The sequence below is a fragment of the Marmota flaviventris genome, chromosome 10, assembly GCF_047511675.1.
Source record: "Marmota flaviventris isolate mMarFla1 chromosome 10, mMarFla1.hap1, whole genome shotgun sequence".
NCBI classification, from domain to species: Eukaryota; Metazoa; Chordata; class Mammalia; order Rodentia; family Sciuridae; genus Marmota; species Marmota flaviventris.
The window spans coordinates 108,065,962-108,089,322 of record NC_092507.1 but is presented as its reverse complement, the minus strand read 5'-3'; the positions used below and the strand labels follow the sequence as shown (position 1 = coordinate 108,089,322).

Genomic DNA, 23,361 nt, shown 5'->3' with positions numbered 1-23,361 from the left:
AGGAGTCCTCCAGGTAATTTCATTTTCTCACTTAACTGAAGGTAGTTAGCAAGTGAGTGTCTGAGGGATTTGATGCTTAAGAGCTGAGAAAGGAAAAGAGTAGAGATGGCTGGGGTAGAATCATAGACATGACATCATATGACTGGGTTTAAGTCCCATATATGTTACCTTGGGCTGGCCACCAGCCCTCCTTGAGACTCACAAAGTTATGAGAAGATTAAATGAGATAATGCACATGTAAATGATAAAACGCTTCTTAAACAAGAGAAGCTTGGAACACCTGCCATGGGAAATGTGATACAGCATGAATAAGATATGAAACAAAGTATAACCAAGCATCAGAGCATTTAGAGCCAGAAGTTCGGAGCAACAATATATAGCAACACAAGTCCACACAGTTTTTGTGACTTAACTCCAGCAAACCCGTAGTGAAGAAAGCAGATTCTGATTTAGGGTAGGTCAGAAGACAAGAGGCTGAAGTGACCCAGGCAAGAACTATTTTAAGACCCTTGTAGGCATGAATGTCTTGGAAAGGGCATGTAAATTTTATATCAAATGGCATTTAACTCATTGACATTATTTTTTACTTATGCTGCAGTTAGATCCTCCCAGTGGATGCCAACCCATACAAGATCCGTGTCCCCCTCCCCCCGCCCTTTTCTTTAGTCAGGATGGAAGCCAGGCCCTCACACAGAGGAAGCAAGCACTCTTCCCCTGAGCTACACTCCCAGACTGACATTATATTTTAGAAATAACCAGACGTTTCAGTTTTTTTTTTCAATTTTATATCTTTCTTTTCATATTTTGGAGGCTTTTCAGTTAAAGCTTAGGCTCCAGGAACCATACCTACAGCATACAATCTATAGCATAATGAAGATATCAATAAAACAGCTGTCCATAGGTCCAATTCAAGTAGGTAAGATCATCAATAAGTGTGACAGACTGGCACATTAGACAAGCTAAAGTGACTGGAGATAATGAAGACAGGCAGAGGGTAAGGTGTCAGCATGTTATTATTCTTTGGAATTAGGGAGATAAGGGTTCCAGATCCTAGGTGTAGCAAAAGCCCCCATATGACCAAATCAGAGATTCTTAGTAAGAACACTTAAAAGAGGTAAGTATAAAGCCAAGGTGCTACGTATGTCCATCTTCCTAGTTAGTTGGTGAACCCACAAAGGACTTTGACCCTCACTGACATCTTCCACTGTCCCATTGTGACCAGTCAGGGCTGATAAAGAAAAAAAAAAGCAGCAGGGTCTGGTCACGTAGCTCAGTGGCAAAGCACTCACCCAGCATGTGAGAGACCAGGGGTTTGAGTCCCAGCAAAAGATCAAGCCAAACTTTCTTTGCACCTAGCTTTTCAGGTGATAAATATTTAACACCTTTTGTCATCTAAACGCTTCCCCCGAACAGGGTGAAACAAATACTTCTAACGCAACAGGAATCCAGAGTGGGGTTCCCCCAAATCGAGACCTCCACTCTAACTGGTTAGTGGCCCCACCCTCCCCAAGTGGTTCCTAGAACCAGTTTTAGGTGCCCTCACCCCCGAAAAATGCCACAAGTTAGCGAACCGCTGGAGTTCTTATAATCCTCCCGCTGGGCCTTAGGGACTTCGGGGCTAAAATTTAGGAACCTCGCAGGCTCACACCCTAAGAGAAGAAGGCCCACCACCGCTCTCCACGCCTCCGGAGCCAGAAAACAACGCCTACAACTCCCAGCATGCTCCGGGCTGAGCCCGGTGTCAACTGACAGCGCCGCCCACCAATGGGAGAGCTCAGTCTGCGTTCCTGGGATCCACCCGAAAGCAAAAAGGAGGCCGACCCTGCTGCACATCAGCACTCTCTGGCTGCGACTGGGATAAAGGGATAGTGTTCGTAAAATGGTGACGCTGGCTATACTGTGCCGCTTACTCCTAGCCTTGATCTTTCCCTCGCCCTGCCTCCGACTGGGTCCCCGCCAGTGAACTTCAGGGGATGTGGAGTTGCCCAAGCTTATTGGATGACGTTGGTGTCGATCTGGAGGGAGGCTGGGCCCAGAACGGCAAGGTCCGCCTCTCTCAGACGGTGATTGGAGTTCCCGGAGTCGACAAGGACTGGGATTGGTGCGAGGACCGGCGCCAGCTTTCGGGCCTGCTGGGCCAAAGCGCTGGGAGGAGGTGCCCACAGAGGAGCTAGCGGAGACTCGCAGCTCCCTTGCCCGCTGCACGCCCTCCGCAGAGGGAAGGAGCCAGAGGACCCTCTACCTCATCGCTTGTAGCGTGTTGGACGGGACCATTGGGGCGGGCTGCAGGAGGCGGGTGGGCATGGGGGGAGTGAGAGGCAGGGGTCTTGGAATTAGCGGTAGGGCTAGCTTGGAGACTTAGACCTGGAAGTGCAAAGGGGGAGGAATTGGGAAACAGGAGGCTGTGGGTGTGTTTGGTATGGGATGCCATGGAAAGGAGGGGGCCCTACCACAGATCTTGAGTAGATTTGTGGATGGTTTCTTGGAGGTATCCTCTACCTCCCGTTTGCCCTTTTATTTGCCAACAAGCGATTCCCCATGGTCTCTGTTCAAGTTCTGGAAACTTTCTCTCTGGGTGGGTTTAATCAGCTGCACCATTATAGAACTGCCTAGGGTCTTTTCTGATACTGGGCACAAACCTTGGGAATATGTCAGAAAACAAGAAGCCACTTTTGGGCTTTGTGCAGAAACTCCCCAGTGGGACTGCACCTGGGAACTCAGGCAAGACTCGCTGCCCTTTGTGCATGGGGCTTTTCAAAGCCCCCAGGCTCTTGCCTTGTTTGCACACGGTTTGCACCACATGTCTGGAGCAGCTGGAACCCTTCTCAGTAGTGGACATGCGAGGGGGAGACTCTGACACAAGCTCTGAGGGGTCCATATTCCAGGAACTCAAGCCACGAAATCAGCAGTCGCAGATTGGCATCCTCTGCCCCGTATGTGATGCCCAGGTGGACCTGCCCATAGGTGGAGTGAAGGCTTTAACCTTAGACCACCTGGCCATGAATGATGTCATGCTGGAGAATCTGCATGGGGAAGGCCAGGGCCTGGTGTGTGACCTGTGCAATGACAGGGAAGTGGAGAAGAGGTGTCAGACCTGCAAATCCAATCTCTGCCAATTCTGCTGCCAAGCTCATAGGTAAAGATGGGATACGCAACCTGTGTGACTTAAGAGTGGAGTACAAGGTGGTGTTAAGACAGAAATCTTGGCTGGGTGCATCGGCACACACCTGTAATCCCAGTGGCTCAGGAAGCTGAGGCTGGAAGATTGTGAGTTCAAAGCTAGCCTCAGCAGCTTAGTGAGGCCCCGTCTCTAAATAAAATACAAAAAAAGGGCTGGGGATGTGGCTCAATGATTAAGTGCCCCTAGGTTCAATCCCTGGTTACCCTCCCCTCCCCAAAAAGAGAAAAGAAATATTTGGTGTGTAATTTAAAAGGAAAACTTTCTCTAATACCATCAAAGATCAAAGACTAATTCACAATGCAATAGCAAACACTCTAGCACAGTAGTTAACCCCATCAGCTTAGAATAATACTTGTAGTAATAACAGTGAAGGTTTGCATAGTCCTTTTCAAAGCGCATTCAGTTTCCTTTCATCATCAGTCATTTGTGTAGTGCATAAGTGTAGTAGGTGCTGGAGAAATGGTAGGATAGTATAATAGCATAGATTCTGCCCTTGATCTCATATGATCATTGCAACTCTTATAGAAAGGCAGCACTATTTTCATCATCATTTATTAATTGAAGGAATTTGCCAAGGTCCCACATCTGGTAAGTAAATGGGTAATAGAATCAAGTCTTAAATCCAGATCTTTTGACTATTCTGTGTGTGTGTGTGTGTGTGTGTTTTAACAAATGCCGTCTTAGGATAGGAGCTGATCATCTAGACCTCAGTTCAGCCTTATGCCATCGAGTTACTCTAGCTTGGAGAAGTAGATATTATTTGGGGTGCCAATTATGTCTTCTATCACACTTTGTGAACAGTTTGTCAGATCATTCATTTTTCCCTTGATACCCTACCCTACTCCACTCTAGGATGTCCAAATATAAAATGACCAAGCTTTTAGGATTAGCCTAAAATAGTTCTTAAGTTCTGACTTCCATTTGTTTTCTGGCCTTACCAGCAGAGCAAATTAGTAGTCTTCACTCTTTCTATTTTTATCTGGTAATTATATGACAATCCCTGTGACTGTATTGCTGCCAGCCAAACAGCTGACCCTATTTCTATGCAACTACTCTTCTGGTGCCAGGATAGGCACTTAAGCTTCAAGTTAACATAATGCTAATAGGGAAACTCTGAGCAGTACCGAGGTTTCCTAGGGATTTCCCTGAATCTCTGGAGGGCTACAAAAAAAAGGGGAATTAAAAGAAAGCTTTGATTTTGTTTTCTAACCATTGATTTCACTTTTTAATAATGTTGATGACTCTTAAAGGACATTCTAGACTGCTGATGGTGGGTGATGTAGGTATTGGTCAAAGAAAATGCTTTAGGTGAAAGCCAGATAAAAGTTTTTGTCAGGGCCAGCTACTGCTTTTAACTTTTTCTTTGTTTTTACCACTGACCTTTTTATTTTTAATTTTGAGGCAAGGTCTTGCTAAGTTGCCCAGACTCACATTGAACTTGGAATCCTCCTGTGTCCGCCTCCCAAGTTGCCTAAATTATAGGTGTGCACCACCTTGTCCAGCTAGCTAGCTTTTTAATTGCTATGCCATTGGGCAGTTTATGTAGCTTGGTGCTGGTTTTCATAGTATTCATCTCTAGCTTGCTGTAGAAGCAGGCCGTGACTTTTTGTCAAAATTCATCAAATTACTGGGGAAAGTTTTAGGATGTCATCTTGGCCTTACAACCATTTGCAAAAAAATGTCCCAAGCCAAAGCCCAAGAGCACTCCTATTTTGTTCTGGAATAACAGCCATTTTAGGTAGGTATTGGTCCTACTGTACTGACAAGTAATGAATCAGAGAGGATCATGCAGTTAGGGGTTAGAACAAGGAATGGAACTCAGATTTATTTTTCAGAGCCTGTTCTCCTAAAACTTCTGCCAAACTGTGTTCCACCTTGGAATCATTTCCTAATATCCTGTTCCTACCGGCTTGTTCCCAGGCGACAGAAGAAAACCAGTTATCACACCATGGTGGACCTCAAAGATCTGAAAGGCTACAGTCGGGTTGGAAAGCCTATCCTGTGTCCTATTCACCCTGCAGAGGAGCTGAGACTGTTCTGTGAATTCTGTGACCGGCCTGTGTGCCGTGATTGTGTGGTGGGGGAGCACCGGGAGCACCCCTACGACTTCACCAGCAATGTCATCCACAAGCATGGGGACTCAGTGCGGGAGCTCCTCAGGGGCACGCAGCCCCGTGTGGAGGCCCTGGAGGAAGCCCTGGCTCAGATCAAAAGGGTGAACAGTGCTCTCCAGAAGCGAGTGGAGGCAGTGGCTGCCGATGTGCGAAAGTTCTCCGAGGGCTACATCAAGGCCATTGAGGAGCACCGGAACAAGATGCTGAAGCAACTGGAAGACATACGGGTCCAGAAGGAAAACTCCCTGCAGCTGCAGAAAGCACAGCTGGAACAGCTGCTGGCCGACATGCGGACTGGAGTGGAGTTCACGGAGCACTTGCTGGCCAGCGGCTCGGATTTGGAAATCCTCATCACCAAGGGGGTGGTGGTGGAACGGCTCAGGAAGCTGAACAAGGTGGAATATAACACCCACCCTGGAGTAAACGATCACATAAGCTTCTCTCCTCAGGAGAAGGCGGGCCAGTGCCATGGCTATGAAGTGTATGGGGCCATTAACACCAAAGAGGTGGATCCAGCCAAATGTGTCCTTCAAGGAGAAGGTAGGAAGGCATTTGTCATGGGCATTGAGAGGGCAGTGGACAGGGACATGGTGTTTCAAGAACTGGAGCTTGTTTGTTCAACTGGAAAAGAGATAAATTGGTTAAAGACAGTGATCTGCTGTCTTGCCCCTTTCTTTCTGATTTGTTCTGGTCAGAGTGCTGTTGACATTTAATACAGGTGTGAGACTTCATCCTGTTCCACTTCAGACAAGTAGTAACTTCCAGAAACCCAGGGATCATGCTTTGTTTCCATCAGAGGCTAGAATCGGGACAGTGCCTGCAGAGATAAATAAGGGCAATGACAAGGGCAGGATGAGGTCTGCCAGCTCAGTGTGGCAAGCCTCAGCTGCCTGCATCATGCTCTGTAGGAGGTTAGAGAGAAATGAGGAAGATGACATTATGTTTTCCTTTCTTCCATGCCCATTCTTGGGATATGTAAGTCTTATATCATTGATATGTAAAAGAATATGATAGGTACTGGGCGTGGTGGTGCACACCTGTTATCCCAGCAGCTCGGGAGGCTGAGGCAGGAGGATCACAAGTTCAGAGGCAGCCTGAGCATAAGAGAAAGGTGCTAAGCAACTCAGTGAGACTCTGTCTCGAAATAAAACACAAAATAGGGCTGGGAATGTGGCTCAGTGGTCAAGTGCTCCTGAGTTCAATCCCTGGTCACCACCCCCTACCAAAAAGTATAGGTGTTTCATTCATCAGGGAAAGAAATGGTTTCTTTTGCCCTGTGTTGTATTTCTAAAATAAGTAGATTAGTCAAATATATATTTCATAGATCAGTCCTGATGGGAAAATTGAGTTCAAGAATCATCCTGACTCTGGCAAGGAATTCATAACTTTGGAAGTCACAGATACTTTTAAGAATGATCTATTCCCCCAGAAACACCAATGAAACTAGAGCATATACTTTGAGGAGATTTTTAGACCCTTCATGAGCCTCTCCATAGACCTCCTATTAGTTATGAAGCCTGGGCTAGGAGACCTGGTTCATCTGGATGCTGGGCTGAAGGCTCTAGCATTTGATACCCCCCCCCCCAGCTTGACACAAGCTGCTGTGTTGCAGATGATCTCACAACATAGAGGGTCCAAATTGGTCAGCTGTATCCCCTGCCTATTTCAGCAGGATCCAGAGCTCAGAGAGTGTGGTTTTGCAGTGACTGACCTCTCACAGATCTAGAGATTTCCTTCTCCCAGTACCTAGATCCATCCTGAGTCTTTTCAAAGCTTCCCTAAGAAGTGAAGATAAAGTTCAGGAACCTGTACAACTCAAGAGTCAACCTCCCAGGAGGCATTCCCAAGAGAAATACTCAGAAGGCAGAAGGGAAAGAGAACCAGAGTGGTTACAATAGGCAGGAAGCACAACCTTTGTTCTGAAAAGAAAAAGCTAGATGGTATCTTACCTGGGGATGTGGTCACTATGGTTTGCCTTTGAGGTGGGCACTGAGTGTTTATTTTTTGCAGATCTCCACAGAGCTCGGGAAAAACAAACAGCCTCTTTCACCGTACTTTGTAAAGATGCAACAGGAGAGAGCATGGGCAGGGGAGGAGACAATGTCCATGTTGCAGTTCTCCCTAAAGATAAGAAAGACAGGTTTGTGTTGTGCAGTTAGGTGTCGTGGGTAATAAGCAGTGAGGAAACTGGAAACATGAGGTCCTTTGAGTTATTGGAGATGTAAGTGTAGTAGTCCATGTTATCTTTATGAAAAAAACATGTTATAATCAGTTATAATCTGTTTTCTTTTGTGGATTGTTTTCCTATATCCAATACTCTCTCAAAGATTTAGTCTGCCCCTTAGATTACCTTCTTCCCAGCTTTGGAATAGACTGAACTTTTTCCAGATTGGACTGAATTTTACCCTTTCTAAAATTTAACCTACCTTTGCTACTAAGTTATGCCATAAGCATATTTATATCTTTCTGGAATTGAAGAATAGAGAAAGGACTGAAAGTTAACCTCTGAGACAAGTGGAAGAAGCATCCCCTTTGGGGGACATTTAAAATTGTTATCGAGTGAAATGATGTAAGAGTTCACATCCTAAAATGGTAGGCAGCTGAAGCAGGTTTGTGAGAGGGAGTAGAATTTTTTAATTCTTGTCTCCATTTAGTCCAGTCAGGACAATGGTCCAAGATAACAAGGATGGAACATATTGCGTTTCCTACACCCCCAAGGAACCTGGACTCTACACCGTGTGGGTCTGCATCAAAAAGCAGCATGTGCAGGTAAGTAAGACCCCCCCCCCCCCAGCACATGCTGGCCCTGGCTCCTTTTACCCTGCTCCCCTGGTTCTGTTATTTTGGGATCTGGTGACATATCATAAGATCAACTGCATAAAGATTGAGTAAGATTCTCTTCTTATTTCCCCCCATCTCCTCACTGTAGAAAAAGCCTAGATTTTGCCACTCTTATTCTTACTAGAGGATTCTAGTGATCATAAGAACTCTTTATCTCTATTTCCCCTCCTGGCAGTTCTGCTTATATCTTATCATTCTCTTAGTCAGTTTGTTGGAATTCTTAATTTGGGGAAGATGCCACAAACATGGGCAATCTATCAGCAGACAGAATGTAGTCTAGCTCAGTATTTTCCAGAGTTGTGCAAACTGACCAGACGCAGACTGACTGGGACATAATTGGTAGGGTTATACCCCCTCCTCTCAACTGACCATCATCCATCTGCCTAACCATCTGCCCATGTAATTCTCTACTCTGTTTTACATATATGCTTATCTGTTACCGTGGTTACTGTGCCACCTCCACAAATAACTATGATACTTTCTTGTTTGTGAAGTGTTTTAAAACTGGGTAATCCATGTCCCGCAGATCTTCTCTTGTTTACACCTGCTAACACTGGAGTAGTCAGAAATTCCCATCAACCAGAAAACAACATTGCTGGGAATACTAGAATACTGTGCAGTATCACGATCTCTTAGGCTAGTAGTTTGTATACTAGGCAGACTCATTCAACAGCCATTTATTGCTTACCTACTCACAGTATGTCACAAAAGTTTCAGTGTTTTTATGCATTACTTCTGTTTTCTTCAAAATCACTCAAGTACGGAGATCATTGTCCAATTAGAGTAAGACCAAACTTGCCACACTATGCAGTAGCTCTGTAGCAAAATCAGATTTTGAACCTATTTCTTCAATGCCTGGTTTGTGGTTTCTAAATGAATTGTGTGTTAGCTTTCTGTAACAAAATACCTGAGATAATCAACTTAAAAGAAGGAAAGATATTTTGGCTCACAGTTTGAGAGGTTTCAGTCCATGGCCCTCCTTTAAAATGAGGGGGGGCGGATATAATATTGGAAAGGCTTCTAAGATTCCAGGCATTTTACTTAGTGCTTTCTCAGACTATGTGGTTCTCACATATGAATAGACAAAGTGCAACACTCATTAAACATTTTTGTTTTTGTTTAACGTAGATAGAAATTAGAAAATGAAAGTTATCCTTAAAGAGAGTGGGAGAGTTACTGGAGAATTATTAGCTGCAGAGGTTTAACCTTTCTCCCTTCCATGCATTCACAGTCCCATGATAGGTGGATGGGCAAACAGATGTGTTGTGTCCAGGATGGAGGAACAGGAGGAAAGAGGGTAGCCCACTATGTAAGGGGAGAAGGCATGTGAGTGAGAAACTGGAGATAGAGCCACAGGAGGTCCCAGCCTTGTGGTTGCAAAATTCTACAAATTACCCCTGAGATTACTTAAGAATTAAGACTAAGCATCCTAAAGACCAAAGGCAGTCCCATAAAAGCACAAATCAAGATGATTGACATATCAGGTGGTCTACGCACTTTCATTTCACACATGGGAGGCAGAACTCCTTGTGAAAAAGCTTAACCTGATTAGGATATGGGCTTCTGCGTTTCTGCCATCTTACCAGAACAAGCCCTATCTAATTCAGATGTCACTGAGAACAGAACTGACTCTGTGGGATCCCACTCAGTGTCCAAGGGGGGCTGTCAAGCAGTTTCTATGGTGAGAAGTATGACCGAAGGCTGCAAGGCTCCTTGATTCCAGTTTTACTGCATTTGTGTCTACCCCCCACCCAGCTGAGCAGAGTTCTTGTCTTCTCTTCTGTTTCTCTACTACTGTCCTCGTCCCTCCAAAGGCGGGCTCCTTGGCTAGACTGTTTAGCACATAGCAATGCTCAGCACACCCTGTTGACTCATAAGGTGCTGTTCTTTGCTCTTGGCCTGAACACGGAAGGGCTCACCATTCACTGTGACTGTGAGAAGAAAGCGGCGCCCACACCTGGGTGTGTTTCACTGCTGCACCTTCTGCTCTAGTGGAGGCCAGAAGAACGCGCGCTGTGCCTGTGGAGGCACCATGCCTGGTAAGGAGGAGCACCATTCATTACCCTTGGGACTATCTTCCAGAAGTAGGGATCAAGTGACATCCCCCACCCCACCGCACTGCCACATAGCCACTAGGTCGGGATGCTGGGACTGAGGCTTTGTTTCCAGGAAGCATAATCTGTTTTGTGTGCAGACACAGTAGAAGTTCCACTTAATCTGGCTTCTATATTCTGAGCTGATATTGCAGATTGAAAGTTCTGAGTTCTGTTTGGTTTTGATACAGTTCACCAATCCTGCAATCCCATGCTTCTCTGGGATTTTCAATTTCAGTCTATACCCTTTCCAAGAGGCTGAGCAATTTGAGAAAGATAGACCCCATCTTACCCCTTTTAAAACCTTAAAGAAATTCCAAATGAGGCAATGATTGGGGAGTGGATGATTAGATCAGTTAAACCAGGTCTGGCTCTTTTGTTGGTGGTAGGGAGATCGCAGGCAATAGATGGAATTATTTTTTTAAATTGCTCTATCATGTCCTTATTCTAATGGTGGGCCATAAAATGGGCTTTTGTACCCTTCCTTTATAACCACTCCAGTACCTGCCTCCCTTTTCATTTCCTTTAATCTACCCTTCTTTTTCATTTCATTTTACAATTGAAATTCAAATCCTTTCACTTTGCAGTTAAAGGCCAAACTAGTTCATCTCCTTCAGTTGGTGCATTTAAACACTGTTGGGAGAGCTTTGTTGACTTTCATGGATTTGCTGTGATGAGTCTTGAGAACCCTCCTACCATGGAGGGTCAGATAGCTTGTTCCTCTCATGGGGGTTTTCTTAGGGAATGTCCACGGTTGCCAGGAGGTTCAATTTCCATGGTACCTGGACTCCACTCTCAGGGTTTGTTTTTCCTCTCCTCTTTGTACTATGCAGGTGGGTACCTAGGCTGTGGCCATGGGCACAAAGGCCATCCTGGTCATCCACACTGGTCTTGCTGTGGGAAGCTGACTGAGAAGTCTGAGTGCACATACATAGGTGGGCAGAGCACCTCGACGAGTCTACTCAGGACTGTGGCACTCTGATGCTTCCTGGACGAGTTTGGCCTGGTAAAGCCCCAGACAGCTGGATCTCAGATTTCCAGAGGATTCCAAAGCTCGATTAATTCTGAAGAGACTGATAAAATTAAAAACAAAGTGCCTTATCTTATTTTATAGTTCAAGTGCTTATTTGTGAGTTACTCACTGATTGTACTTGTGGATGGTTGACTGTGTTTCTCTTTAAGGTAGGTTGGTGTGTGTTCTTTCTCTTTTGTACAGGTATGGAAGAATCTATGCCCTTGGAACTTAGAAATCACGGGGTGGGGGATAATTTAGCTCCTTACTTTCTGATATATTATAACCTTTTTAATTTTTCCCTGAGCTGTGTTATTTAGATATTTCCCTTGGAATATAACTGCCCCCTCCCCCATCTTATCCACTGGGTTCTTTAGCACACTTTCAGTGGATTTACTGGTACATATTTTGTAACCATTATAATGTGACCTTGCTGTTTGGGCAGGTGTCTCCCTCCTCCCTCTCTGAACCATGTCACTCCCTGCCTCCCCAAAGCCTGAAGGATAGCTCTTTGGTGTAGGGTATACAAGTAGAACATTAATAAAAGGGTGTTGAAATACATCTCACATGTCTATTGCAGTTCTGTTGATGCCAGGTGACCTAGATGCCGTCACCCCCTTCACATCATTTTGATTTTTAGAGAATAATCTTTGATTGTGTATATATGCCTGGAAACTTAACTGAAAGTTTTGATTCTTATAAGGTGCCTTATTAGCTGCTAGAGAATTTTGGGGAGAGGAAATAGCACTGGTGCCTCAGCCCTGCCAAGGACTTTTCTGTATATATTTTGTGTGTTCTGCAGGGACTCTCGATTTCTTCTATAGCAACAAACTCAGCATATATTAAATAAAATTATTGAAATCTGCATTGTAAGTTTCCTTAAGTAGTGGGTGACTCATTTGACCGGTGAATTGGGTCAGGCAAAGCAAGCGAAGTCATTAGATGGTGGTGACTGTCAGATCTTCTGGGGTGTATTTCCTTCTTGAGGCTGACATAAACACTAACATGTTCTCTCTAGTCTCATCTTCTTCTGGAAACATTCCCATCAGCCTCCTTAACCCAAATCTGGTCTTCCCAGAAGATGCTGTTGCCCATCACCCTCTCAGATTGTTAGCAATGGTTTCTCCCTTACTCCTGATAACCGTGGGCCAAGGGTCAGGTAAGGGTCTTTTTTAGTTTGTCATTGCTGCTTTTAAGATCAGTGATTCTCAACCAGGAGTGACTCTGCGCCCCAGAAGATATCTGGCAAAGTCTCAGAGAAAGTTTGGTTGCCACTACTGGGGCAGGTACCAGCAACATCGAGTGGGTACAGGTCAGGGATGCTGCTGAGTGAGCATTTTACAGTGTTCAGGACAGCTTCCCCAGACAAGGAGTTATCCAGTCCAAAATGTCAGTAGTGCTTGAAAAACCTCTTCTAGACCATTATCCCACTTGTTTTCTAAAAATGATCATTCGCCCTCATTTCTTGATTATAGTGTCAAGCTAAGCTCGCTGTCACCCCAGTACAGTTCCTCATCAATCTCAGGGTAATTCAGTAGCCACATAGACCTTGGGGTTGTGAGGCCATTTCCACTTAGCCTACCTGAGCCTTATAATCATTCCTTGATTCCACCCGCACCCTCTGCGTAGTCTCAATTTCAGACGTTCTCCCACGACCTCCCCTCTTCTTACTTGCCCACTGTGATAACCTGACTACTTATTCTTCTTTCCTTGGAACCCACAATTCAGTGATTCTACCACTTTCTTGCTATTCCTCTCATGTCCTCATGTCCTCCCCTGCATCCTTCTCAGCTTAGACCATCATTACAATTGCTCTTGCACAGACTGTCCCTTGTTATCTTGCCTGGCAGAACTGCAACCCACATTGGATCCAGCTTTTCACTTAACCCTCTGAATGATTCTGCAGAAAACCACTAAAACATGATGACTAGTCCCACTTTAAACTTATGACCACTCATTTTAATGGGCTCTTAGCATTGTCTGGTGTGTTGACAACATCTCCTTAGTTCCTGCACTTGTCCCACTCTCCTAGATGATTGTTTCATACTTTCTTTCTCTTCAAACTCCAATTTCTACTCCATCTCTCTCCTCTCCACTTAAGACCTTGCTTCCTGTTTCACCAAGAAAATAAAAGGGTTCAGAAGAGGATTTCCTGACTCTCCCACCACACCTATGAATCTACCTGTATTCCTATCAAAAGCCAACTTCTGCACTGTGTCCTAGATCCCATGCCATCACTACTACCCAGGAACGTCACTCCAGTGGCTTTCCCCTCGATGGCATTTCTCATTTTAGGAAACATGCTAAAAGATTTCCTCGTGTTAACACAGATTTCTCTTGATTTTTGTATTAGTCCACCACGGCTGTAACAGTGCCTTGGCTTAAGCAATAGTTCTGCAGTCTCCAAGTCCGAGATCAAGGCATTAGCAGGGTTGGTTTCTGGTGAGTCCTCTATCCGTGGTTTGTAGTTGGCAGCCTTCTTGCTGATCCTCACGTGGCTTTTCCCCTGTGTGCTTATGCTCCTGGTATTTCTTCCTCTTCTCATAAGGACACCGACCAGCCCTCCTGGATTAAGGCCCCATTTAACCTTAATTACCTTTGTAAAAGCCCTATTTCCAAATCCTGTTCTGTTAGGGATTAGGGCTTCACCTAGCAATTTTGAAGGAACCACGATTCGGTCTATAATAACTTGCCCGTTTAGCAATCTATTTCTCAACTCCCCAGACCTCAGTAGCATTGAGATTTGTTATCTCTACCTCCCTTCCATTCTCTCTTAGATTGAATCCAGTCAGTTTTTAACCCTCAGAACGCTCCACTGAACTAGCTCTTTTCAATGTCAAGAATAATATCCATGTGACAGAATCCGAGGGAATTGTCAATCTTTCTCCTTTTTGATCTATCAGTAGCAATTATCATAGCCGGTCACTTTCCCCTCCATGAAACATTGTCTTCCCTTGTTTTATGTGGCATGACTCTTCTTGATTCTCCTATCTCATTGTCTATTCCTGCTCAGTGTCCTTTGCTAGATCCTTCTAATCTTGCTGTTCTCTACATATGGGAGAGAACCAAGGAACAGTGCTTGCATTTCTGTCTTTCCTCTGCTCCCTAGATGATCTCATCCTATCAGGATTTTAAATACCATTTATATACTGACTTCCAAATTTATCTCCTGGTCCAATCTCTGTATAGGACGGTGTCCAATAGCTTCCTTAACCTCTCCCCTTATATGTATAATAGGCACCTCAAATTTAAGATGTCCAAAACAGATTTGCAGTTTTCAATTCTTACTTTCCCTTTGCTCACCACCACCAAATCACTTCTCCCACAATCTTCTACATCCCTTTAAAAGCACAAGTCCACTCTTAGAGGTGTAGAGCCAATAGCCTTGGAGATGTGCTTTGTGTCTCTGTCATATACCACATCCAATCCTCGGGCAAATCCTGTCAGCCCTTCCTTCAAAATATATCTACTGACTGTGCTTTTCACCTCCATTGCTACCATCCTAGTCTGAGATACCAAGATGTCTTAACCTGAATTCTTACCATTTTCTTCTAACTGGTCTGTTTCCACCCATTACTCCCTTACATTATACTCTCGACCCAATATTCAGACTGATCCTTTCAAAACATGTCAGAGCATGTCATTCTGTGCTCCACATCCTCCAGTGGTCTCCCATCTTACTTGGAACAATAGCCAGCATATGTGCTTCACGTCAGCAGTGAGATCTGGATCCTGCTCTTCTTTCATCTCCTGCCCATTCCCCTCCATCACTCTAGTCTAACCAAACTGGCCTGCCTGCTGCTCCTGAAACTCCAAGCACTCTCTGCCTTGGGGCCTAAAAATCACTGCCCCTCCATGTGAAATTCTCTTCTCACAGTTACCTTTATGATTCATTCCCTTATTTCTTCAGGTTTCTGTTTTAATGTCAACTGTCATCCTGTTAGTGAGGTCCCTCACTACCCCATGTACAATAGCAACATCATACCCCAGGATTCCATATTACCCTGAAGAGGCTCCATCACTTCTGACATATATATTCTGCTTATGCTCTGTCCTTTCATACCAGACTGTAAACTCAGTGGGAGCAGGGACTTGGTAACTACTCTATTGTCCCCTTGTAGGACAGTTCTCGGCACATAGTAGAGACTAAATGTTCTGTTGAATGAATTTAGATTTATTTGGTAGACTTTTTAGTTTGGATCTACTTAGTCTGTTTTCATAAGACGTCCCTTCTTTCAAACTCCAACATTCCTTATTTAACCAAATACCACTTGGGGAAAAAAGTCTCAGACTTCTCTCAAACTTGGTGGATGAATTATATGCACCCAAGGGACCAGCCTTGAATTTTCCAGTTACCTCAGACAGCTAGGGAATAGCTTGCCATAAAGAAGCCTGTTGCATTACATCATCTTTCCCCAGGTGTCTTCTTATGAATCAGATTGCAGAATCGTGGATAAAAATCATTTAATTCAGGTAGAAACTTCTATACATGAAGTTATGTTGCAAATCAAAATTTCTATAAGATGCCTGGTTTTGGGTTAATGACGTGGGCTTTAAGCACTACTAATGGTAACAATTCTTCTAGAATTATTTAAAGTTTGTGTGGGTGGCAGTTGGGGAGGCTGTTCTTGGCCTGCACAATAAGGAGCCTTAACCCAATTTAATTCAACTACCCTGCCAGCCGAAAGACCTGGTAAAGTAGGAGTGACCTACAGAGCTCAAGACTTCAAGGAGAGGAAAAAGGAATTAAAGGGTTTAGAATTTGTCTCCATGTAATGAAGTGCTTCAGAAATCGTCTGTGAGTTGTGAGCATTGGAGCATCAACAAGAAGCCGCATTATGATGTAGGTTATGCTGCTGGTGTTAAGGTTAAAAAAAAAATGCATCACAAATTAGAGCCTCAGTCCTCTGGGATGTTGCACCAGGATAAACACCTTGGCCGTCTTGGAGAATAAACACATTTACCTGTTGGCCCACCCATTCTCTGATCTCAATAATCACCCGTCACCCATTCCCATTCCCTCTTGCTCAATTTTACCCCAGAGGATGGATACCTGTGTATCGGGTTTAGCTCAATTAAGAGGTTGTTTGATCAAGTGAATGCTAATTAGAAGGACTATACAGGAAGAGGCATTTCACTCTGCCCTGTTAGCCCCTACATACAGGTGTAGGAATTCCATCATTACTTTCAGAAAGATCTCCCATGACTAGGTTAAATCCCTGTGATAAACCTTCATACACACACACACACACACACACACACACTCACGCCTCTCCATCCACACGATCATCACCATGCTGCTACACAGCCATTTGTAATTAATTTGATTAATGCCTGTTTCTCCCCTACTGCACTCAGAAAGGCAGGATTGTTTGGTTCTTGGTTGGTTCTGTTTATCTTTGTATTTGCAGTGCCTAGCAGTGTCTGGCACAGCAGATATATATGTGTGTGTGTGTGTGTGTGTGTGTGTGTGTGTGTGTACACATATACATATACACATAAACACACACACATTCACTCACACCTGATCAATAGAAGTATTCTCCTCATCATTCTTTTCATCCATAATCTCCACCTGCGCTCAGACTGAGCTGGAAGGTAGTAAGCACATTGTGGACCTACACGAGTCGCCCCATCCACTCTCTAGAGTAGGCTCCTTTTTCATTTCCGTCTCCCTCCCTCAGCTTCTGATCCCTGCAGTATGTGGTGCCATAACTGACTCTAATTTCATTCTAATTTTCCTCAAGGTTATACGCCCAGGAATTCTGAATTTCTGCACTAATTCTTCCTGCCTGCAGGTATGCTTTTCAGCTCCTCCTGGGCTTTCTAGGGCTAAATGCTGTATGACAAATAGCAGAAGGACATCCTACTTTGTAAACCCAATTGTCTCAAGGTATTAGGGTAGACACCAAAGTTTCAGGAATCAGAGAGACTACCAGTACTGGTGGCCCCATGAGTATTCCATTAATGAAGGAGAATCTAACTTCACCTTGGATCCCTATTAGGAGCCACTTCATTGAACAAGGGATAATCAGAGGAAACCAACCAGTGTTCATAAATAATCCTACTAAACCACCACATGATTGCCAGAGAAAGGGGCCGTGTCCCATAAGAGTACAATTCTACCTACGGCTATTCGTAATGATTGTGTGGCAACCAGCATTCTGGATGGGGTTTTTGGAGGGTCCAGGATTCCACCAGGCCACGGTATGCACCATGCTCTTGTCTAATCAACAGAGCTAAAGAAAAGTCAAACTGTAGACCTTCCATAATGGGAATTCTGCCACATAAGAAATACCTTATTATAAATGTCGTGCTCAGGAGCACTGTGCATTTTGGTGACAGACATTCACTACCACCTGCACCTAGGCTCTTCATTACCATATTCCCAGACCTTGTCCCACAGCAATATCACTAGCCTTTGCATGGCACTTCATGGTTTGTAAAGCATTTATTATCTCAGATTGGCCATGCCCAAGTCTCCTGAGGTAGGCAGGCAGACATAAAAAGAAAACCCAGAAGTGGTTGTGTCACATAAAGGAAAGCTGGTTGACATCAGCAGGACTCACAGTGGCAATCCTCACTACACTGTGAGATGTGGTCCATTTGGAGAGTGCAAAGATCCATCTTGTCACACCTAGACCTTACGAAATTAACTCATACTGAAGAAAATGAGCATGAGCCTAAGATAGATTCTGGAATGCCACTTATGTCAGTTCATAATGAGACATTTCCATCCAAGGATTAGGATTTAAAAATGAGTGTTCGGTATACTCTATCCCATTAGGGTGTCCACATCAATAGCTTCTTACTGTTGTAGGAACACCTTTCTGAGGCATATTTTCATGGTTCTGCTAGCTTATGCTCAAGACAGGGAAATATTTAAAAAGTGTGTAAGATGCCAGGAAGAATCTTATAGTAGATTACATTTGGCAATAGGCTTTGAATACTTGAAGGTCTCTGCATCTCTCTCTAAACTAAAAGCCAGAATCCTGGAAACTAAACGTTAAGTCTTCCTTCTCTCCATAGTGCTTAGACTGGGACACTAACAATGTTTATTTAATATTCTTCTGATTGACATTATTGATCTATTTATCTGATAAACAAGTTATGGTCTGTCTATTTGTTATTCAGTTCCCAGTAGAGCACAAGATCTATGCTAATCCACACAACTTAAAAATGAAACTCTGAGATGACCAAGGGATCGCTAATTAGCCCAATATCAGACAATCAGCTAATGGCAGAGCCAGGGGTTTTTCCCCCCATAGTATAGTATTGATGCATTATAGTTGTAAGGGGATTTCTTATTACGTATATACACATGCACAAAATATAGCAATATAATTTGGCCAATGTCATTCCCTCGTAGTTCCCTTTTCTTTTCCTCTTCTCTTCCGCTGGTCCCTTTCCTCTATTCTACTGATTTCCCTTCAAATTTCATGTGATCCTTCTCACCTGTTTTTCCTTTTTTTCTCTCCAGTTTCCACATTTAAAAGAAAACATACAACCCCTGAACTTCTGAATTTGGATTATTTCACTTAACATAATGTTCTCTAATTTCCTGCAAATAACATAATTTCATTCTTCTTTATGGCTGAATGAAACTCAGTTTTGCATATATACCACATTTTCTTTATCCATTCATCTGTTGATGGACACTTAGGCTGGTTCCATAGTTTAGCAGAGCCTGAGTTTGTACATTATTGCTGACCCAAGAGCCATTAAATCTCAGGTGACTCTATCTTTTCTTTGTTGTATTGATCTTATAAATTTCAAGAGGGTAATTTTACTGCTTTCTTGATTTTATTAGGGACCTCACTGTAGTTGCAATTAAAAAAAAGATAAGAGTTTTAACTTCTACTTAACCTGAATAGGAATTTCTAGACATTTATTTTAAGAAGTAAATGTTGAATGATACATTTTAGGATCTTTCCTAAAGATTTCTCCTTTTATGAATTGCACATCGACTTAATTCTTTAAGTAAAACTAATGTCTATCCTTATTTTTCTCCTCCAGTACTATCATCCACATTATAATGGACTGTGATATAATAACATGAGCAAATTTTCAGACAGCTTCTCGAAGGCCAAGTTTACTTACTCCTTTCTGATTTCATCACCTCCATCAGACTGGGGGACAGAAAGCACTGAAGGCCAATTTACTGAAGAAAATTGAACACTTTGTTTGCTATTACCCAAGGACTTGGGGAAAAAGTATTTGTTGATTTTCAGTGTCCAGATGAACTGAGTCACATAGATTTTTCTCAGTCAGTAGCCAAACAGTTATTCAGATGACAACTTCCAAAGTATGGAGTGCTCCAACCAGGGAGACTATTATTCATTGCTTGTTGAGCTTAGGAAGAATGTAGACATCCATTGTAAACCTCATGTTTCCAAAATCCCAAATGTGGGAAAAATATGCAGACATACAGATATATAGGCTAATTCTAAGTAACAATATGAATATATTTAAAGTTTTTAAAACTTTGTATTTTTTGTAAAAATATTTTTCTTTTACAATTATTTTCCTTTTTTAAAATCATTTTACCAATATAATATAAGGAGCCAAAGAAAACAATAATAGTATTAATAAAACCTCCTAAGATTCCTTGTCAGATTTAATTCTACCCAATGGCAAATAGTTGTTTCAGTTGTGGTTTGAAATAAATAATTAAACATATGTGTGTATTTAATTTTATTTTCTTAGAAAAATAAATCATTTGAAGTGTCTATAAATATCCTGCAAATACACTGACTGATATAAATCAACGCTAAACACATACATGGCTCAGTCAAGGAGGCTGTGCCTTGAGCCCATCACCTGTCACTACCTTTGATGTGTGCCTGGCTCAGCCTAGAGAAAGTGGACAAACCCAGATGTGCTTGGTCTTCAAACTGGTGGAGCAGGGGTGGTGGAGAGGGGCAGAGAACCCCATCTGGCAGCCTAGATAGCCCTGTTTTAAGACTGAAGTGTGAATAGACTTGGTATCGAGCCCACACCAGAGCTGATATTTTTGGGAGAGTATGGTGTCCCATTAGCAAAAGGCAAGGATGCTGGAAAAGATGGAACCAGCTATGTGCTACCTGGAATGTTTGTTTTTCTGAAGTCGAGTTTCGAAAACACAACTCCAAGGCACAAACACGATGAAATGCAAAATTAAACTTCTAGCTACTGTACTGAACTTTTGCAAAGAACCTTTCCTCCAAGCACATCTTCCTTCCCCTCCTTGACTTGTGCCTTTGAAAAACCTAATACAAAAAGTGCTGAAATGAGTCACTGAATATAGCTGGTGCTCAGAGGAAAGATTCCATCCAACAGATTCCTTCTCCCCCATCCTGAGTCCTCCCAGCAGTGTTCTACTTAACCCAAATAAAATGGTAAAAGAATAAAGACAGAGTTTGACTTTACCACCTGTAGCCTAGTGAACTCTGTGCTTTGCCTGTGATCACTATTCATGCCATTTTCACAGCCAGGAAAGACCGTCCCCTCTGCATTTCTTCATTCTGAAGTTTTGCCCAAGTGTCCTGGTCAGGCTGACCGGACCTGTTGTCTCAGGAGCTTAAATTGTAGGCACTCGTGACATGAGACTAAACTCAGGCCTCTTTTTTTGTGTTCTTCCTGATTTTCAAGTGTCGATTAAGGTCTGTTTTCAGAAGAAGGTGGAGTGCACTGTTCAGTGGTAGAGCACTTGCCAAGAATCATGTGTGAGGTGCTGTGGGCTTGATCTCTAGCACCAGCGAGAGAGAGAGAGAGAGAGAGAGAGAGAGAGAGAGAGAAGTTGGAATTAAAAATATCAACTAACTCTCTGATATCATTTCCAAAACAGTCTCACAGCTGCAATTGGTCTTCTCCCAGCCTAAGTGACTTGCTGAATGGTTAGTATTTATCAGGGACTGTATCACATGCCTCATCAGACCATCTCCCCTAACCTCCAACAGCCCTGTGAGTATGTGCCTATAACACTCTGATTTCCCAGGCACTGGGACTCAGGGTGGTGACATGGTTTCCTGGGTCACACTATCACTAAGGAGTGAAGACAAGATTCAGACCCAAGCTTTGAGAATGTTCTTTCTTTAGGAACCAGGATCCTTCTTTATAACACACTGAATAAAATCAAATGAATACCACACATCATGAGGTGCCTTGTGCATACACCAGGTTTCCATGCACTTGTTGATAACTATGCTCTTTTGGAAAAGAGAATTTTAGTGAAATATGATGTGGTTTTCAGGCATCTGACTTGCCATGCATTATAAGATGAAAAAAGAATTTCTCTCTAAATGGATCTTGAAAGAATGCAAACATAATATGGCCCCCAAAAAATAAAATAAAATAAACAACATCTTTCCTTCTCGTCCTTGGTTATCAACATTCATCAGCTCTTCTCCTCCTGCTCCTAGCCCTCCAGTGTGTGGTAGTCAGGGCTTAAGTTGAAGCAGACAACAAATAGTAATAGCTGCTCCCATTAGAAACAAGGGCTGTTGAGGGAAGGTGGACAGCCGTGGGAATCAGGGGACACTGAGCTCATGTATTTTGCCTCGGATGATTGATCTTGAAAACATAAGCTTGTGAATTCATTTATAACTCAAGGTCATATAACAATAATAACTCTAAGTATATACACCATTTGTGCAGACATTAGTGCTTCTAAGCTTCCTGAAAACCTAGTGTCCCTGCTTTGGAAGTGAGAAAACGAGGGCTCAGGTTGAGGACTTGCCCATTGCCCACATTTCTATCATAGTCACTTTCAAAAAAGTAAATCTGATCTTAGGTTCTCCTTTATCCTTTTTAAAGATTTTTTAAAAAAATAATTAATTTTTACTGGTTATTTTTAGTTATACATGACAGTAGAATTTATTCTGATAGAATCACACAAGCATGGAATATATCTTATTCTAACTAGGACCTCATTCTTATGGATATACATGATGGTGGGATGCACTATGGTGTATTCATAGACGTACAAAGGGAAATATTTTTTATTTATTCCACTGCCTTTCCTTATCTTTCCTCCCTTCCCTTTGTTCCCCTTTATCTAATCTACTAAATATCTATTCTTCCCCTCTCCCCCTTATCGTAGGCTCCTTTCCACATATCAGTGAAAACATTTGATCTTTGGTTTTGGGGGACTGGCTTAATTCACTTAGCATGATAGTCTCCAGGTCCATCCATTTACTGGTAAATGCCATAATTTCACTCTTCTTTATGGCTGAGTAATCGTCTATTGTGTATATAGACGACATTTTCTTTATCCATTTATCTGTTGAAGGGCACCTTAGCTATTGTGAATTCAGCTGCTAAAAACATTGATGTGGCTGAGTCACTGTAGTATGCTGATTTTAAGTACTTTGGGTGTAGACTGAGGAGTGGAACAGCTGGGTCAAATGGTGATTCCACTCCTAGTTTTTGAGAAATCTCCGTACTGCTTTCCAGAGTGGTTGCACCAATTTTCAGTGCCACTAGCAATGTATGAGTCTATCTTTTCCCTACATCCTCGCCAATATTTATTTTTACTTATATTCTTGATAATTGCCATTCTGACTGGAATGAGATGAAATCTTAGCATAGTTTATTCTTGAGAAGAGATCTTTTTGTTGCTAGGCTGATCTTGAACCTCTGGCTTCAAGTGATCCTCCTGCCTTAACCTCCCAAGTAGCTGGCTCTGCAGGTGTGCACAATTGTGCCAGGCTTAATTCTGCATTCTTATGTCTCCGGATAGAAGTCCACCCGACTTCTTGCCCCCCACTTAAAATCTTTGGAAAGATCCCAATTGCCTGTAAACACACATAAGGGGCAATGGGACCATCGCTCCCTGGTTCCCAAGTCCATCTGCACTTTCCTTCCATCCACAATCCACCCTCTCTTGCCCACCTACTGAATTGTCAAACTACACTACCTGTGTTGTCTACCATACTCTGTATTACCTCCCATGATCCACCTGCACTCTCTTTCCCTATCTCTTTTTACCTGAAAAGTGAAAAAGACTCAGTTCAAGGATCACTTCCATGTCAAAGGCTTACACCAACTGCGCTGGGTAACACAGAAGTCAACTCCTTCACTGGATTAAATGGTCTACAGACTAGTTGAAAGACTTAAAAATTAACTGAATTAAGAAAAACA

The 23,361-nt window shown here is 43.1% G+C and overlaps 1 protein-coding gene and 1 long non-coding RNA gene across 3 annotated transcripts; both read left to right on the top strand.

The window, feature by feature from the left end:
- The first annotated feature begins 2,312 nt into the window (after positions 1–2,312).
- Trim45 (tripartite motif containing 45) lies at positions 2,313–11,802 on the top strand. 2 transcript variants are annotated; one of them, XM_027940261.2, is made up of 6 exons: positions 2,313–3,136; positions 5,102–5,835; positions 7,306–7,435; positions 7,950–8,064; positions 10,049–10,175; positions 11,063–11,802. In XM_027940261.2, exons 1-6 carry the CDS (start codon positions 2,649–2,651, stop codon positions 11,209–11,211), a joined length of 1,743 nt encoding a protein of 580 aa, XP_027796062.2. In that variant the 5' UTR covers positions 2,313–2,648; the 3' UTR covers positions 11,212–11,802. The 2 variants fall into 2 exon arrangements, with proteins under 2 accessions (XP_027796062.2, XP_027796063.2); XM_027940262.2 differs by having other exon boundaries at positions 10,015–10,175; positions 11,063–11,151.
- A 445-nt stretch (positions 11,803–12,247) lies between these two features.
- LOC114096745 (uncharacterized) lies at positions 12,248–19,920 on the top strand. The gene is made up of 4 exons (XR_003583480.2): positions 12,248–12,400; positions 15,923–16,084; positions 16,989–17,039; positions 19,258–19,920. It is a non-coding gene; the product is annotated as an uncharacterized lncRNA (long non-coding RNA).
- Positions 19,921–23,361: the final 3,441 nt, after the last annotated feature.